Source organism: Amblyomma maculatum, chromosome 11 (genome assembly GCF_055883805.1).
Source record: "Amblyomma maculatum isolate TAMU_Amacu chromosome 11, ASM5588380v1, whole genome shotgun sequence".
Lineage (NCBI taxonomy): Eukaryota > Metazoa > Arthropoda > Arachnida > Ixodida > Ixodidae > Amblyomma > Amblyomma maculatum.
The window spans coordinates 32,388,778-32,408,360 of NC_139354.1; the positions used below are offsets into that span (position 1 = coordinate 32,388,778).

At 47.7% G+C, this 19,583-nt stretch overlaps 1 protein-coding gene across 1 annotated transcript in view; it reads right to left on the reverse strand.

Moving 5' to 3' along the window:
* Positions 1-402: 402 nt before the first annotated feature.
* Positions 403-19,583, reverse strand: part of LOC146173426 (aldehyde dehydrogenase, mitochondrial-like) — a 32,268-nt gene continuing 13,087 nt past the window's right edge. Inside the window, exons 7-13 of the mRNA XM_084584785.1 lie at positions 15,673-15,775; positions 5,162-5,346; positions 4,917-5,074; positions 2,321-2,485; positions 1,331-1,405; positions 685-724; positions 403-581 (exon numbers count right to left, since the gene is read on the reverse strand). Coding sequence (XP_084440911.1) covers positions 549-581; positions 685-724; positions 1,331-1,405; positions 2,321-2,485; positions 4,917-5,074; positions 5,162-5,346; positions 15,673-15,775 — 759 coding nt within the window. The 3' untranslated portion in view covers positions 403-548. The remainder of the gene's footprint in view (positions 582-684; positions 725-1,330; positions 1,406-2,320; positions 2,486-4,916; positions 5,075-5,161; positions 5,347-15,672; positions 15,776-19,583) is intronic.

Here is a 19,583-nt window from a genome sequence, read left to right on the forward strand (position 1 = left end):
CGTACGCACCAAAGGTGGCTAGACCGCGTGTACTCTTTCCATTTCTGTTTGCGGAGCCACGACAGAACTTAGCAAGAAGAGCCACTTTTGTTCCTGAAGAATCCCTGCGACGATGCCAGCGTCATCCTTGAAAGGAACTCAAAAGTTTTCCAGGCCAGTGGTGTCTTATCTGTGAGATCGTCTCGCGCAGTGCTAGTGATATAAAGATTTTTCCACGTCGCTCATATTCAGGGTCCAGTATCATGTTTGCTCCTTGATTTGCGGACACACCAGGACAAGGGAAACAGAAGGTTTGTTGATGTGATGGGTCGCCGCCAAAATACGTGTACTGTGCAGAGGGGATAGAACCCTTACAGAGAGAGTGCAATGAAGCTCTTCATAATTTTTATTGCTCCCAAGAATTCCATGTGTGCCTAATATCCGTGGTGGTGCGAAGTTCGGTGCAATTAACTTGCGGACAATATACGCCAGCTGTGCAGCGCAAAACTGCGATGTGTACCCATGAGCCGTGGTTCTGTAACGGCTGAATTCTGAAGCATTGGTCCCCGTTATGAATTCTTCACTGGTATTCTGGTTATAACCTGTAAACAAAATGCGACATGGTCAACAGCCCGTGAGAACACGTGGACACCTTTTGGAATACTGCAACTATAAACAATACAATTTTTAGTGCTCAAGACTCACTGATTTGACTTCAGTGTATTCCATGATGCCGTCTTCACCCCTGCATCACATCCCATGGGTTAGATTACATCAAACGCATCTTTTTGTGCAGGTCGGACATATTGTGCTGCAGGTGGGACAGTATATGTACCTACCCTTGGTCAAAAGTCCTGAAGCCAAGCGAATTTCGACTCAGCTGCAAAATGAAGCCGTCACGGCGCCATTAAAGACTATGCTTTGAGATAGCTTCTTGGTGGGTTAAGAAAGCATTTCCCAAAATGTTAAATGCCCTTTGGCCTTCAATGACGGCTCCATTTTCAAACTGAGACATAAATTATTTGGCTTCAGGACTTTTGACCAAGGCCATTCATAAACGCGCGCGTTAAAAACAAAGCTAATTTGGAGCGTCATTTCAGGAGCACTAAAATTTGACTGGAACACGGGGATACAGAGATGGCTGAGCATATCAAATTCCAATGCTTCCAAAACGACTTTCAAGCACCATCAAGCTCCCACAGCCCCTTTTCATAAAAAATTACCAGAAAGTGCGGCCTTTCTTTGCTGTCAGAAAAAAAAAAAAGACATCGGACAGTGCACATGAACGTGCTCGCAGCCAGGGACAGGAATGGAGATTTTCGCTCACACCAGTGGGTGCAGTCAGACTTACATTTCACGACCTATTCCGGACATCTTGTAGCCTCCGAATGGAACGTGAGGTCCTATGGCGAAGTATGTGTTGACCCTGCACAACGAGAGGGTTACGTACCACCAATGTACTATCCCGAAAGGGAACGTGAATTTGTGAGAAGTCGACGAGCTTTGCAGACAAAGACGATACTGACTCCGGTTACAATATACCTGAGAGCCAAAAAATCATGCGGATCACAGTGCTGCCGCTCAGTCGGAGACCGAAACCAATAGACAGCACAGTTCCTGCTCACCTGCATTGTTTCGACTCATTTAAATACCATTGCTGAGACCAGTATCAGTGGAAATCGTGTCTCCGATGTTGTTTGCAACGCTTATTATCCAGTGATTCAGGCTCCAGAACATGATTATTGTTGCAGCATGGATGCGTTTAAACCTTACGTTTCTCTGCTTGATAACTGAGAAATTTATGACATTTTCATGATTATAGTGCTATGGCAGAACCCCTTTCCTCCAATTTGTGCTTATTTGTATTAGCTGCAGTGTTGTATATTATAAAATGTTATAATGAAAATGAGCTGTGCGCGCGCGCGCGTGTGTGTGTGTGTGTGTGTATTACTCCACCGTAAACCCGTATTCTCACCATAGATAGCAGCACAGCTAATAGAAGCCGTGCGTTTTTCAGTGGCTCGAGCCTCATTCCATGGCTGTCGGCCGCGCTGCTATCCTGCTGTTCAATGCACGGAACCAATCAATTATCGATCGCCTATTATAGGGCGGATAATGTAGGACGTGCCGCCAAAAGTGTAGGAACTTAACCTGCCTCTCTGCAATCGAGCCTGAAAACAGTATGCGGGGCAGATGCTGCATTAAGAGTAGTCATCATTCGGGACAACATTGTTTCACGTTTAGACGCAGAGCTTGAGTCTGGTTTTGTCGGCCTATATATAGTCTATACCCTGTAGTGCAAAAAAAAAAAATTGTGAACGGACGGAAAAACAGGGCGTACCAGATGACCCCCGCTTGAAGCGCGTGCGCAACCAAGGTGGCGGTGTTGAGGTCATTCGTTATGATCCCCGCCGCTAGGCCGTAGTTGGTATCGTTCGCCCTCTCGATGACTTCCTCCATCGTGGTGAACTTAAAGATGCTTTGGACGGGGCCGAATATCTCCTCCCTGCACAAATCGTGTCTGTAAGATCCTGCACAGGTATTGGCTGTGCCGCTCACAAGGAGATTCAGCATACCGCGATCCGCCACCGTGACCCTCTACCGCTCGTGGGCGGGGCGCACAAGCTGATTGGTTCCGATGCGGCAGGTCAATGTGCCGACATCAAGTATGTGGCGCCATTTATCGGCATCAAAGTGATCTGGGCATGCGCAGTGGAACGCGCGGTGGCGGATCACGATAGCGGATCGCGGATCACGGTGTGCTAAATCTACTGCAAAGACCGTATCCATATGGTTTAGCAAGCCCGATAAAAAAATAGGCACTCGTATCATCATCATCATCATCAACTGAGGTGACCGAGTGGTTAAATGATTCGCTACAGAATCGGAAGAGAGTGATGCATTGCCAGTCATGATGGCCATGCTTCGATGGAGGTGAAGCGTAAAAGTCGTCCGTTTGCTGTGCAGATTCGGTGAACCGAAAAAGTTCCGACGTTTCAAAATGATGGCATGGCTTCCTACACCACCTCTGTACCTCTTCCTATCTTTCTTCTCACACCTTGCTCTCATGGCGCGCTTGAGGTGTCCTCCGAAAAGTTAGCCGGCCGGTTGCTGCGCCACCTTTTTCCTTTTATTATAAATTTTTATTTCGCAATATGTGCGCGCGGGTGGCTCTGAACAATCTCGTATTTTTAATCTATTCGTTGCAGGCCTCGCTGTATACAAACAAGAACGCGTGTTCAAATTACCTATAGTCGAATGGAAGTGTCCATCAATAAGGGCCATCTGACAAACGCTTCTAATGCCGCCGCCACGTCCTGTGTGGCGCTCTATGATGACTCTAAGAATCACCGAGGGAATTTCAAAAAGAATCACCGAGGGAATTTCAAATGTCTAGTAGGACATCCCACTAATTGTTTATGGCTGTCAGAAATAGTTGGCGGGAGTGCAGAAAGCATTTTAAAGCTCGTGTACATATTCTCGTATGCGTACATATCAGGACGCACGTCCTAATGATCATCATGTTCACGCAGAATATCTCAAGATACCTTAGTGTTGTCAATATTCAAAGATTTAATAAAACATTGCCATCAAATTATGCAGGGTCCGCTATCTGGCATAAAGCTAGGGATGTCATCCCGTTATCTCATAGATGCCGTTATCGCCAAGCGGTAGCAGCTAATAAGGCCACTTGTAGTTTTCTCTTATTGCGAAAGCAATACTACTCACACTTTCAAGCCTTCGCGTGACCCGGCAGCAGTTACGTCTTACCCACGTGACACTGTGACGTCACACCCCACGTGACACACGGGCTGGCAGAAGCTGCCAACATGGGTCTCTCGTTTCACACGGGCGGTTATGTCAGAATCAGCCTGCTAGGACCCTGGCATTCACGTTACCCCTATAGGCCACTAAGGCACGTTCATATGGGTTGGTTAAAGCGGGGCTTTATAAAGCGGGGCTGAGGAAGAAGAAAAATAGAAGAAGAAGAACGCTCGGTCACCCTCATCTAATGCTTTCGCTCAATATTTGGTTCAGCAGCGTTGAACTCTTGTAATTTTTTTGTACTATAGGCAGCCATCTTAATGTCACACTGCCAGGTGAAAGAGAATCAACCGCAACATTGATAATAGTGCGACGCCAATGGTTCGAGGTCCTCTTTTGAGGGGCATTTACTGCTGCATTATTGAGTTGTATCTAATTGGAAGTGATTAATACGGTCTTTTTCTTATTCATTCAACACGGTACCGAACGTATGCACACGAAGCCGAGGCAGTGGCTCTTTATATTTCAATGTTTATTTTTTTTATGTGGATTCAACCTACTCAAAAATTTCTTTATCGTATCTTGATGTGAGTGGTTGCTGGTTTTCATGGTATGTATCTGATAGCATGCCTTTCATTTTCCCTATATTTTTTTGCTGCTTAGCCTAACGAATGACACGAATATGGCGGCCCCGATGTCATAGGTAGAGCAGGAGGATTATCAGAAAGCTTCTACCCTCCTTGGTACATCCCGTTATACGTGACACTCACTGTACGTTCCACGTCCGCCGCTACGGTGGAGGGTGGCGCTAGTGAGCACTCTGAAGTAGAGGTTGCACGCAACATAAATACCTAAGAAAGTATCAGACTGAATAACCGTCGCCGTACATCAGTTGATAGGGCACCAGACGCGCACTTCCTAGGTCGTCGGTTCGGATCGTATCTGTGACATGTGGTTGTTCTTGTCTGCACTCAATGATTATATTATTATTCCACATTCACCAAACCAAAACATCCTCTATGTTTTCCTTCGTGTCAATGGCTGTTAATTGCTTCCTTGGCATTTCTCTCAATTTACCTTAAGTAACAGTTAACTCAAGCGAATGATTTTGATTTTAAATTTGCTCCTAAGAAGAACAGACAGAAGGTGATAGTTATGATCGTTTTGGTCACTTTGCAATGGTCATGTCGTCTTTGACATCTGAGAAGACGGTCGGCTGCACGAAGAATCCACGCGTTCCGAGTCGGCGGCCTCCGCATTGCAGTTTGGCGCCCTCCTTCTGACCTAGCTCGATGTAGTTGAGCACGCGATCCATCTGGACACCGTCAATCTGCGAATACAGGTGATGTTCCGTGCAACCACACTATATCATTTACTTTCGTTAAACGCACTTTTCCCCGTGAACGTCTGCACTCACCTGGGCACCCTGCGCGCATCGTTCGTCGAAAGGGTCTCCGACAACTCTCTTCTTAGCGAGCGCCACAGCCTTGGCGACAAACTGGTCGTAGACGTCGGCGTGAACGTACGCTCGCGTAGCCGCAGCGCAGATTTCTCCCTGGTTCCAGAACACAGCTTCGTGGGCCAGAGTGGCGGCGAGGTCCACTGCGCAGACGGAGAAGCCGTAGGCGTTGCGTACTCGGAAGAAACAGACGATCTGAGTTGGAGCGTGCACTCTTATTCATCGATATCAAATGGGAGTCCTATATATGACCGGCACCGCCTCAGCATCTCCGAGTGCGCTGTTCATGTTGACCTTTCTTGTTTCTTTCTCTCCGTGTAGCCTGTGGTTAGCTCCCTTGTCTTTGACGGCTCTCCGCGAGAGCTGTACAGAGGTACGTGAGCTGCTAATATGAGAGTCAATGAAATTATTCTAAGTTCATTCAGCGTTAATGAATACCATCAGCGCTTCCAAGTACCTAAACAGACTAGGATACCTTTCAGTCTTTCACAATTATTGTACTAACGACCACTGGAGTGATGGTACGTGACAGGACATATACACTGACAAAAAAAAAATTAAGTAGAAGCCTGGAGGTAATCACGAATATTTACGAGATTTTTACAGTTATACATATAAGTCCCACAGCATACATTCTTTTTGTGACAGTTAATCAATGGGCGCTCTCCACAGTACCCAACAGCCCTACTTCTGGCTCCATGTGAGTGGAGAGACTGCCATGTCCGTACACGGCCGATCCTATCTTCCGAATGCCTCCTTTCCGACGAGGGGCTGTCGCCGCGAGCCCCCACGGATCACACTGAAAGTGACGTCACACCCCGAGCCACCCACTCAACAACCTGCGTGCATCTCGTTGTTGTTGCGGCTGTAGGAAGGAGGAAAGGAAAATTCACGGGCCTGCTCCGGCTCTATAGCTGAGCTACCTTCGCTGCCTCGTGCGGACAGAAGAGAAGATAGAGAAGAAAGAAAAAGAAGAGGGAGAGAAAGATGCGCGACGCAACAGCCGTCGTCCACCACAGAAGCGGTGGCGGGTGGAATGACGGCCTACAACAGACAAAATTCGGTGGCAGGCTAGCCCACGCCGCCAGCGGCGGTGACCTACCTGTCCTAGCCCCATCTGGCTAGAATCAGCCACCCTTCCCCGTCCGCTCTCGGAAGTGCGCGAGGCGCACCTTGTCTCACAGCTCACTCGCACGAACGCGGTAAGGCCCATCCTATACAGGCTATACAGAGCGTATATCTAACTTCGAGTATGAAACACAGTCCAAGTCGGTTTATCGGGATATTTGAGGAGAACGAACAACGTATCCTCAAAGGCGTCCCGCACTCGCCTACCACGAGGACTTAACGTGGATCACCTCGAGTCCGAGTGAGGTGCATTAAAGCCAGCATCTCGGGTATTGTTGTCGAACATTCAATAACCATCCCAAATTCATGCGAGAGGAAGAACCACCACCAGGTCTAACATAGACTGGCACAACCATAACAGTCATTACTAAACTTGACTGCCACTGCAACTACCTCCTGATATAAGGAAAACCAGTTTTCCAGAGCAAGATGGACCTGAGGAAACCGCGTGTCAACATACACCGCCACCTTTTCCGGAGGGATATCCGTGTTCACACTTCAGTCGCTCAGGGAAGGAGACACGTATTCACTGAAGCCTCGAATGGCTGGCAACGCGTTGGTATCCTGCAGTGACAGGGCCCATACCTGGAGCTTGCTCATGCGAATACGGGATTTGAGCACTCCGACCTTCGTGGAGAGCCCTCTACAGTTCCATCGAAGCACACCGCGATAACTTGTCACCATCTTGATTATGAGTCCAGGTGTTGTAAAATCACAGGTGTCAGGTTAGATAACTGAGTGACCATGAACAACCTCAGCAAAGATGTCGAATTTATCAGACACGGCAGCGGAAGCCTTGTGGGAACCAGTGAACGACACAAGAGCGTAGGGCATAATCGATGGTGAGGCAAGCATTGATATTGGCGGTCTGGAATTCCGCTGATCACCTACAACGAGCAAGCAGACGTTCCGTTTGATCGTCAAGTGCCGTCATATCATTATGCGGAGGTTCCGGCTTGTTCTTCATGTTTGTACCCTGTTTATGACAATGTTGCGCACTCACTTTAGCACTGTAAGCCTGTGGCGTAGAGATGGCCGATGGCTCGGTCTCGGATAGCCTAGGCTATATTCATCGTCGTCCAACTGGAAAGCCTCAAATCTGTTAAATGTTTGAACCGGAGTTGAATTAACATGTTGAGACCATTGCCTCTGTATCCCACGATAAACTTTTTGAGCTGCTTTCTATTTTGTTGGGCAACTTTGGAAAGATGATCTCATTATTGTCATTAGCCTGGCAAAGTTTACACCGGCACGGTGCTGTTTCTTCTAGTGTAGCTTCATCTGGTGTTGTAAAAGGGCAGGACCTATGCATAGGATCAGGCTGGAAACAGCTATAACAATAGACAATACCCAGTTTATACAGTCGAGGGCGTAGAACGCAGCCATAATAGAATAGGCGAGCTGAGGGGAGTCGAGGGCCTTGCAAGGTGTCGATGTAAGAGCGCCCCGTTACCATGCAACGAACTTGGATCACACGATGGGTAGGGCAGTTGAGCTTACGCTGAATGGCAATCTGGTCCTCGTCGACGTTGTAGATCAAACGGCGTTGTAGGTCGGAACCATCAAGTAGATAAACCCGTACCGGAACCGAGACTTCACTTGTTACTGAAAGACACTTGAGTGTTTGCAGACACTCAACAGCAACCAAACTCGGGAGCCACACAACAAGTGGTATTCGACTTCTTCCTGACCGTGAAGCCACGGAAGCCCTTCGCTCCAAGACATGCGCCCAGGTTCGCCTGAATAACTCTATTCGGTATCTCCGTAAGGCACTTGGTTGTTATAGCCTTAATGGTCGCTTTATATAGCATGCCGATCCCGGTGTCGAATATACTGGGTGGTCAGTCGTTGTACAGGAACACTTCCCTTGTGAACTGTTGGCAGAAGAGGACGCCGGTGCACTGTCTTCTGAAAGACGCTTGGGCCGCCCGCCCGATGGTAGCACTGAAGACATGTCTATTGGCGTGCTCGGCTCCTCACGCACACTATTGGGAGCTCCATCACCATGTGGAGGCTGGTTAGCCATTCTAGGCCTCCGCCCAGAGGACAGTTCACTCACAGCCTGATGTGCATTTTGAGAAGGCAGGATGTGTGCTGCAGATGGTGGAGCAGGGGTTGGGACCCAGGCTCGGATATCGATTGTACGGCCGGTAATGCCGTCATGACAGGCGGCGCCGACAAAGCTACCTCCGAAAGCGTGCCGCTGGACACTAGGCATAGTCTCGGCACGCAGTTCAGTTGCAGGAATTATGAATTTCACACAGCCAGACAATACATGAGCGTTCGGAACTTCCTTGGAGTCTGAGAAGGCAATTCTCGTGATGTATGGATCGTATTTACGCGAAAGGTAAGATTTTCACTCAAGCGATAAGCTTTATGGCTTATCGCTTTTATTTTCCATAATAGTATACAAAACTTAAGTACATTTTTTTTCTTGTAGGCTTATTGGTGTAACAAGCACTCAATCACGCACACACACACATTATACATGTCATACGGGCTCTTTGCTTGTAATAAAAATTACAATGCTCGGCTGGGTATCCAAGAGATCGAGATTCTATTCCCGGATAAAGACTTTTTTTTTTTTTTTTATGGAGAGGAGTCGCACACCTCTTAAGCGTTGCTAGGCAACGCTGGCAGAGCTTTGGCGAGGGGGCTGCACAGCTGGCCTTGGCTGTGACGTCACGGCATACGACATACGCGAAGCTCTGCTTTGACCCTCGTAGTGAAGCTTTTCGCTTCAGTAACACACAAAGAAAACATCTAGTTACAGAAAAAAAAAAACACAGAAAGGTGCTCGAAAGGATACATGCACCCAAACGTGTTAGATATCGTAGGGTCTAGCACATTACAATTCACTCCACTTCTAGTTACGGCGCTCGACTACTGTTCCCAAGGACGCGGGATCGAATCCCGGCCTCGGCGGCAGCTTTTCGATGGAGGCGAAAAGCAAGGCGCCCGTGTGCTGTGCGATGTCAGTGCACGTTAAAGAACCCCAGGTGGTCGAAATATCCGGAGTCCTCCACTACGGCGTCTCTCATAGCCTGAGTTGCTTTGGGACGTTAAACCCCACAAACCAACCAACCAATTCTTCAGTGTCGTACAATTTTAGTAAGTTACACAAATAATTCATTATGATTCCACAATATAATACGTTTATAATACAACACAATACAGTTCAAACAATCAGATTTCAATATAAAGGTGCCAGCATGACCAGCCCGGCCGGCCGGATGACAAAGCGCCGCGTATGCCAGCACCGCAAAAACTGCGCCTCCCCATCAGCGCTGGGTACATTGCCCTTTTTTATTTATTTATTTATTTATTACAGGTTCCTGCAGCGCCCGAAGGCATTATTGCAGGGAGGGGGGGGGGGGGAGATGACAAATAACCTTGCAGGAAACGCCAGTGGTACAATAAAATATATAAAAATGAAGAAAATAACATGACACAAGTGATAATGCAGAATGAGAAACATGCATCGAAAGGGGGCAACTGCGCGACATACAAAGTGATGAAAACACTCAAAAACAAAGTAATGAAGGAAACACACGCAAGAGAACTGGGCGCCACGTCACACATCTGATAAAAAAGCGCGAAATAAATTTTCCGTGTAACACTCAGTGATGCCAGCTGGCAGTCGGTTCCACTCATTGATCGTCAGTGGAAAGAACGAGGTTTTATATACATATGTTCGGAATTTTATTTCTCGGATCTTCCACTGATGATCAAGTCGTCTAGATAAAAAGTGAGGTTTTAGTAGGTACCGATCTTTATCAATGCTGAGCTTTTCAAAATTAATGCGATACATGGTCTGCAGTCTGAAATGTTTTCTGCGGTGAGCTAAAGATTCCCATCCAAGATGATGTTTAATAGACGTGACACTAGATGAAAAGTTGTATTTGTTAGACACAAATCTGGCAGCATTATTTTGGACGCGTTCGAGCATGTCAAATAAGTAAATAAACTGGGGATCCCATACAGGGCATGCATATTGAAGAATTGGCCTTATGTATCGGGAGCTTCCGGACGTGCAAGCTGGGTTTCGCAAGGGCAGAGGAACTAGAGACCAAATTGCCAACCTTCGCTGGATCATGGAAAAATCAAGAGAGTTCCAGAAACCCATTTACTTCTGCTTTATTGATTATGCGAAAGCGTTTGACTGCGTAGATCACAGCAGATTGTGGCAAGCTCTCCAAGAGATGGGAGTTCCAATTCACCTCATCTGTCTCCTCAGGAACCTTTATGAAGGGCAAGAGGCCACAGTCAGAACTGGGCATGGTCTTACTGATTGGTTTCCGATTGAGAAAGGGGTGAGGCAAGGCTGCATACTGTCGCCCTGCCTATTTAACCTATATGCAGAGTGCATCATGAGAAAGGCCGGTCTGGACGAGTCTTCAGCTGGAGTGAAGATTGCTGGAAAACGTATCAACAACCTTAGATACGTGGATGCTACCACTTTAATGGCAGAAAGTGAAGTGGAACTCAAGAGACTTCTGATGCGCGTACAAGAAGAGAGTGAGAAGTTTGGGCTTAAACTGAACATTAAAAAGACGAAGATCATGGCGTCTTGCCCTATCAAGTCCTGGAGCATCAATGGACAAGAAGTGGAAGCTGTGACAGATTTTCTGTTCTTGGGCGCCAAGATTACCTCGGAAGGAGACTGCAGCCATGAAATTAGGAGACGCCTGCTTCTGGGAAAGAGAGCAATGGTTAGCCTTGACCGCCTAGTAAAGAGCAGAGACATTAGTCTGCCAACCAAGAACCGTATAACCCGTGCTATGGTCTTTCCAGTTGTGATGTATGGATGCGAGAGTTGGACTGTGAAAAAGGCTGACCGCCGAAGAATTGACGCGTTTGAATTGTGGTGCTGGCGAAGACTCTTGAGAGTTCCTTGGACTGCCAGAAGATCAAATCAGTCGATATTGTCGACCATAAACCCTGACTGCTCATTGGAGGGTCAAATTCTAAAGTTAAAGCTCAGCTACTTTGGTCATCTGATGAGAAGAGAGGAGTCGCTGGAGAAAGATTTGATGTTGGGAAAGGTTGAGGGTCGCCGGAGAAGGGGTAGGCAGCGAACGCGATGGTTAGATGGCATTCTCGAGGCATTGCAGATGAAGCTATGTGATGTTAAGAAGATAGTGAGAGACCGGAAAGCGTGGCGTGACATGGTCCATAGGGTCACGAAGAGTCGGACACGACTGAACGCCTGAACTGAACTGAACTGAATGCAAGTCAAACATTTTCCCGTCCCAGAAGCGAGTGTCGAATTAGCTCGGAACAGCCTAAATGCTGTTAATAGGTTAGGTAGGTTTGGTTTATGAGGTTTAATGTCGTCTTAAGCAACCCAGGCTATGAGGTACACCGTAGTGGACGGCTGCGTGTAATTTCAACCACCTGTGGGACGGGCACTGACATCGCACAGTACACGAACGCTTCTGTGTTTCATCTCCATCAAAATGTGCTGGCTGCGGCAAGCCAGGTTCAAATTTGGCTCTCCCGGCTCAGTATAGTCTCATGCCCTCCTAATCTCTTTATCACTGCTGTAGGTCACGTTAATATAACTATATTAACGTGACTCTTAGTACAAGTTGGCAAAGGCCTTGGCTGCTCATCAGATCTAAGTCCGTCTCGCTGACTGACGGGAGAAGGATGGGTGCCTACCGCTCGCTGCGCGCTTTTCCCTCGCCACGGCCAGACTGAATCCAGCGGCGCGCGCTCCCTCGGCCGTTTTTTTTTTTTGTTTGTTTTTTTTTTCGCGCTCGCGGAATGCCACGCCCCACCTCCCGCCCAACGCGGAGGAGGAAGGGGAATTTGTCTTGCGGAGGCTAGACGACCTCGAGCAGGAGAGTGAAAAACTTTTGCGAGGGAATGGAAGGAGAGAAGCATGACAGAATCGGGTGATTGCGGTGGCTGTAACTGCGTTATTAGTTACTCTTTTCAAAAACATTTTGCGGAATTGCATTCTAGGGGCGAAGTCTCACAGTCACCGGGGAAGAAAACATTTTCGACTGGAGGGTGGACAGTGGGCCTTTAAAACTTTCGGCTATATCCAGAAAGCTGCATTGCACATATTGCAAATGTTTTTTGTTGTCACGTTTCGTTCCTTCTAGCATCTTCTTTTTTCTTGATAGCACGTCAATGGGTTCAGAAGGATTATAAGTACAGGCGATGAAATCTCGGCCACGGCGGCTGTTTCTCACTGCTTTGCGTACGCTATTCCCATGCAAATTGCGTATGCTATGCGAAGCGTATACAGCTATACTGATATCTCCTGTTGCCATTAAATTCTCTCTCTGTCTCTCTCCCTCTCTGCGGTCATTTGCATGCCAGACGGGCACGCAACGCTAGGCCATGATTGGTCGTTGATGCACGTGTAGAGGGGCACCTAGCTAACGCGTTGTGGTGCGTGTGACTTACTATCGTGTGTTGGAATGTGTACTGACGCTACAGTGATAATAATTTCAAAATTCAAATGATCTAAACAACAAAAAAAAACACAGTGACTTAGCTGTAGTTAAGTCTAGGAGATTGCGAAAGCAAGAAAGGCGAAGTGTCTCCGATGGAAGACGACACCACCTGTTAGGGTGCCTCGATGCGCGCGCCCGGAGGGGGGCATGCGCATCGAGGCACCCAAGATAGAGGGGCTTTAGGCACCCTACCACCTGTTAAAGTCCCTTGATAATCAAGGGGCTTTACCACCTGTTAGACCACAGCGCACCTAGTGGGAGAAGCGCGAAACGCCCGGCGTGGCTGCGAGCCACGCTACACTGAAGAGCCAACTTGGTAGCCCAGCTATAGCCCAGCTCTCGTGCTGTTGCTGTTGTGGCTGTAGGAAGAAGGAAAAGAAAATGCACGGACCTGCTACTGGCTCTGCAGCTGAGCCACCTCCGCTGACTGATTTATTTTTTATAGGAAGGGAAAGGCGCGGTAACTGTCTCACTTGTTTTCTGTGGACACCGCAACCGCGCCGCAAGGGAAGGGAGGAAGATGGGAGTGACATTGGAAAGAGAGAAAGAGGAGCCGTAGTGGAGGGCTGCGGAGTAATGTCGACCACCTGGGGATCTTTACCGTGCGCTGACATCGCACAGCACACGGACGCCTCTTCGTTTCGCCTCCATCGAAACGCTGCCGCCGAGGTCGGGTTCGAAACCGGGTACTCCGGCACAGTAGTCGGGCGTCTTACCACTGAGACAGAAGAGAAATTAGAGAGGAAAAGGAAGAGGGAGAAAAAGACGCGCACCCCAACAACAGCGCCGTGGTCCACCCCCGAAACGGTGGCGGGTGCAATGACGGCCTACAACAGATAAAAATTCTATGGCAGGCTAGCCACCGCCGCAAGCGCCAGTGACTCACCTGTCCTAAAGTCCCTTGATAATTTAAGGGGCTTTAACCTGTCCCAGCCCCATCAGGGTTGTTGTTGTTGTGGCTGTAGGAAGAAAGAAAATGCACGGGCCTGCTGCTGGCTCTGTAGCTGAGCCACCTCCGCTGCCTCGTGCGGACAGATGAGAAAATAGACAAGAAAGAAAAGAAGAGGGAGAGAAAGACGCGCGCCGCAACAACAGCCGTCGTCCACCACCACCGAGGCGGTGGCGGGTGCAATGACGGCCTACAACAGGTAAAAAATCAGTGGCTGGCTAGCCCCCGCCGCAAGCGGCGTTGACCTACCGTCCCAGCCCCGTAGGGCCAGGAACTACCACCCTTCACCACTTCCACCCATCAGGGAGGGCGCGCATCTATATATACCCATCCAAAAAAAAAAGGGAGGCGCGTATCTATATATACCCATCCGAAAAGGCTTCTCGATGTGTGCAGGTTGAGAACTGCATATCAGCAAAGCGTATATAAAATATTTTCGCGAATAGTTATTTATTTTTGCCGCGATACAACTAATCCAGTCCAGATGCAACATTCTGTTAATTGCACCCCTTTGTTTCTTTGTCACCAATACGCATCAACCTGAGCCGTTTTGCGTCCTTCGGAAAGTGGCGCCAAACTATCACAGCACGTGACTTGGAACGTACGTAACGTGTTAAACTTTTCCTCTGATATCTTCGTACGTGTTTGCAGTAAATTGCGCGCCCTTTCAAATATTTGTCAAAGGAGCCCATTTCGATATTTCATGTAATGCGTTTATGAGCGTACATTTATTGTTTGTACGCTCTTTAAACCAGCGCAAATACCTCAACATAAAATGCGCTGGGGAAGCGCAACCGAAATTTTGATTAGCAATTGTTGAGTGGAATAAACATCGCTGGGTTCATTTTGGCTTCCTGTCGATTCAACTCTTACCTAATACCGGCTCAAAAGTAATTTTCGTAAGGCCAATTGGTTATAAACGAGGTTACAACTGCCTGAACGCAGCTCCAAGCATTTCAATTAAGGGGAAATGAGGGTGCTCGTTATAATACATGAAGGAAAGAAGCCAACAGTCGGCGAGGCCAAGGAAAGCGTTGGGGATGGTACTTTATGTATATTTTTTTTAATGTTTACTTAGATAATCACAGAAATTAGTAATGTAATCTGTTCAGGGGAAAGATAATTAAACACAAAGTAGAAGAAAAAACAACGTGCCGATGGTGGAAACCGAACCCACGACCTCCGAATATCGCGTCCGGTGCTCTTCCAACTGAGCTACATCGGCCGCTGTCCCCCCTGCTACTTTCTTGGGTATTTATGTTGTCTGTATACGAACCTTGAAAGTGTTCACCAGCGCCACCCTCAACCATAGCGGCGGACATGCAACGTCCTTTTGTTACCGCCAGCGTCACGTAGAACGTGATCAAGAGTGAGGGTGAAAGCTGTGCTAGAACCCTCTTACGCTACCTATATTATACATGATCTAAATTGAAGCCTTACTTCGTATCCGCCCGGAGGAGTACAACTGCTTCAAGGCTAATTAGAAGTACAATGAACTGTAATTTGAAAAAGGTCTGAGTTTTGCGTTGAGCAGCAATTAAGGGTCTGTAACTGGACCGCAACCAAACTAAACTAGGCAGTAGCATCACGGAAAGAATCTCATATATGCTGAACCGTGAAAACGTCTCAGTATTATTTTACTTCGCAAAGATGAAAAACTATTCATCTATGACTAACCTCAACATTTCTAATGCACTATTAAGTATCATAAGATACTCAACATTTATGTGCAATCTTCAAAAGACTCATTTTGTAATTTTGTTTATATTTGAATGTGATCTTTCTAAAAACTAAGCTTTCGTTTGGCTAGTTTTAAGAGGGGCACCTTCGTTTTTTATTTTTTATTTTTTTTTCGTAGAGCAGCTTGTACGCGGAGAAGTTCGATCACAAAGCGGACGGCTAATATAGTAAAGCAGACTCACAGTCTGCGTCAGCGAAGATGATGAGAGGACTCTTTCCACCCAGCTCCAGGGAAACTTTCTTCAGGTTGGACATTCCAGATGCTTGCAAGATAAGCCGGCCAACCTATGATGCGAAAAAAAAAAAGAGAAATAACAAACGATGATCAGCCGTGGTGAAGATGCGTCGCAAAATCACTCTCTGGCTAAGCTATATGATGGTTGGTTGGTTTGTTGGGTTTAACGTCCCAAAGCGACTCAGGCTATGAGAGACGCTGTAGTGGAGGACTCATTGCTCAAATGACCAGACCAGCCCCAGCAAGACTAATCGAAACTGACGCCTACATACCAATTAACCTAAAGCCCTATCGAGAACACCGCTGGCTAAAACTTCCGTTCTACTTGGAAGGGAGGGAAGAGGGGGAGAAATGCGGGGTGAAGGTACGATTAGTAATAAGCTTTATTTCCTAAAAAAAGGACTTGCTAGGAGCCCTCTGTCCTCAGCTTCATGCATCGACCGAGTGACAAGTCTTCGCTGGGTGATCGAGTTGGTGGATAGCGGAGCGTCTTTTCGGAAAAGCAAATAGTAAGCAAGCATCAATGTGCATGTGCTGTCATCTAAAAAAAAAAGTAACGCTGTCCAAAAATTTGCAGGTAAGATACAAACAAACCAAGCTTGGAAAGGTCAAAAATTTGAATTTCAGCAAAATAAAAATCGATTTCCGCGGATCTGCTGCGGTGCCAGACAAGGGTGCCGCGACTCGACTTACTTATTCTTCGGCTGCTATTGGAAATCTGTTACCGTAATTTTAAGCCATCATGGAGTGCTCCTGGTCAACTGCTCTATACACTGCCTCATTTTACAACTCTGTACGTTATGATCTCCACAGACGTGTTTCGTGTTTGAAACTGGCAGTAGTGACAAAGCTCCTGAAAACAAGCAAAACTAGCCTCCATAAACCACTCCACTCAGAACGCTCCCAAGCGTTCTGGTGGATTCAAGTGAATCTTTACAGAACGTAGAACTATCACATAAACACGACCACCGAATTTACCACCGAAAAGGTGGTAAATTGCGGGGTTTAATTCTCGAAGCTACCCATGGCGATAAGGAATACTGTAGTATAGGACTTTACTTCAGCCTCATCGCCTTTGACGTGCGCTGACATCGCACAGCGCTGGGATACTTTAATGCATTAGCGTTAGAACGTCCATTCACGCACAGTGTCCGCCGTTGGCAGCGTTTTGTGAAGCCTCGGTCAGAAAAAAAAAGGGATCTCTCCACCTTTTAGGGAAACGAAAGAGAGCGGCAGGAAACGGTTGGCAAGGGGATGACACGGTCGCCAATCAGAGTTGAGGGACGAGGAGAACGGAATAAGCTTGGCGTGCCTCACTGTATATGAATGCTGGATTAGATAACAAGAGTGGAAAGGGGGCACTCCGCGCCAAATGATGATTAATATACTCCAATCTCGCAATTCACTCATGCAGTCTGAACACGTCGACGGCGGTGGTTAATTGTTCCGTCTGGAAGGGACACTATTGCTAGCGCGTCAAATTGATCGTCTGTGAATACTAAGACAATGTGATTCAAGCGAAATTTTAAAACGGTTCCACCTTCCCGTCTGAGGCTAAGGCAGACTCGAAAGCTATGCGGTATGATTTACCACGGCGACATTCTTCTAGGGCTGTTATTTTCTAATACCCCACTTAGTCTGGCCCAGCGGTTGGACAAACGTGCTTTTGGTCTGACGTGCCGGCGTTTTCTGCGTTTGTTGTGGCAGCCGCACGGGGCTATTAACTGAAACGTTTACAGCACAGTTCATGCATGTTTTCGCGTCTTCGCTGTTTTGTTTTCTTATCTCACTGCTGGTTAGTGAGTCAAGAGTTTCACTTGCAGAGTCAAGCCATAGCCTCCTTTATACTCTCTGTGCCTGTCAACTCCGCGCTCCGCGGCCGTCGCCGCCGCTCCTCCTCCGTTGACAAGTTACGCCGCTGGCGGCCGAGAGATGGCGGCAGCGACGTAGGGTCGCCTTCGCAGGTGAGTGCTGGGTGCGCCGTGAATGTGCCGGGTGCGCCGTGTTGCAAAGCGGTCCGGATAGCCACGCACTGCCGCTGTCTCACTGTTTCGTGTACTATTCTGCTGTGTGCAAGGTCATGCTTCTACTTTTCTCTGCCTTCGGGTGCTGTAGGAATACAGCATTGCACCAACTGGTATGTGCCAACTTTGCTTTGTCCTTGCGGCGATCGCTGCGTAGTATTCAGCTGCTTTGAGGCTTGTAAAAAATAGTGACAGCCCCAATGTGTTTATTAGGTGTCAATACTGCAATAGTAATGTTAGATGCACACCTGTGCTTTCTGGACTGCAATGCTAATTGCTTCCCTGCCTAACTCGTCTGCGTAGTGTGTTAGTGTGCTCCTGCGAAGCTTTTTTTTTTTTTTTGCAGTATACGCTAATTACGAAACTTTGTGATAAAATAGAAACACAAGATTTACCTATTGTGAAGATGACTACTTTAAAGTGAGCCAAACCAAATCTTGCAAAGCCTATATTAGTTTCCCTTCTCGCACTCAACCGCATTAAGGCCTGTGAGAAATAATGACAGCACCAGAAGTGTGTTTATTACGCGTCAGTAAGGTAATAATATATTAAATGTGCACGTGTATTTTCCTGGACTGCGCTGCGAACTTCCTCCCTGGTTAGCTCGTCTGCGTGGTACGTTTCGCTAACTGCGCAATTCTGTGAAAAAATAAAAACACGAGCTTTGCCTATTGTGACGATTATTTTGGAGTGATCGAAACAGAAAGATGCAACGCGTATATTTGTCTTTCCTTGTTTTTCTAGTTAAAAAAAAAACGTTTGTACGACGCGCTGAATCATTGAAAGGGTAATAGGGCGTTTATTGACGCTCAGATGGAGAGCTGTGAGGAAAGGACCTTGCAACGGCGAGCCCAGCGTACTCCTTCTTTGTCTTTGTCGCACAACGCACTGGTGCATGTCGATGGCTGAAGTGCTGACTATCACAGTACATTTTTCCCCCGGGTAAAAAAAAGGAGCCATCCTGGCGACTTATGGCGCGGAAAGCACAGCGGGGTCATAGAATGGCTTCAATCGGTTCACGTGAACTGTTTCACGACCACGGCGACGCAAGTCCGCAGAGGGCGTGACGGGCTCAACTACGTAGTTGACTGCAGATGTTTGCTGGAGGACCCTGTATGGCCCGTGGTAGCGAGCAAGAAATTTCTTTGAAAGGCCAGGGATTGTGGAGGGCACCCAGAGCCACACCAGAGAGTTCGGGAGATATGACGAAGCTTCGCCGGTATCACGGAGGTATTTTTGTTGCCACTGATTTTTTGTTGTGAGAGAGCGGGCGAGCTGACAGCATTCTTCTGCGTATGTGACGGCATCGGATAGCGGGGAAGATTCGGAAACGTCAGGGCGGTAGGGAAAAAGTGTGTCCATGGTACAGGGTGGCTCGCGCCCGTAAAGGAGAAAAAATGGAGAGAATCCAGTAGTGGTCTGTGCCGCGGTGTTATATGCGTAAGTAACAAACGGTAGAACTTGGTCCCAAATGGAATGGTCGGTGTTCACGTACATAGCCAGCATGTCACCGAGAGTGCGGTTGAAACGTTCTGTCAGTCCATTCGTCTGAGGGTGGTACGAGGTAGCGGTGCGGTGTATGATGCGGCATTCTTTCAGGAGAGCCTCAAGAGCGTCTGATAAGAAAACGCGTCCGCGGTCACTAAGCAGTTCGCGAGGGACACCATGGCGAAGAACCAGGTTTTTCAGAATAAAGGCAGCCACGTCGCGTGCGGAAGCAGAGGGCAGTGATGATGTCTCAGTGTAGCGGGTCAGATGATCCACTGCCACGATAATCCAGCGGTTGCCAGCTGAAGTTGTAGGAAGGGGACCGTATAGATCTATGCCGACACGA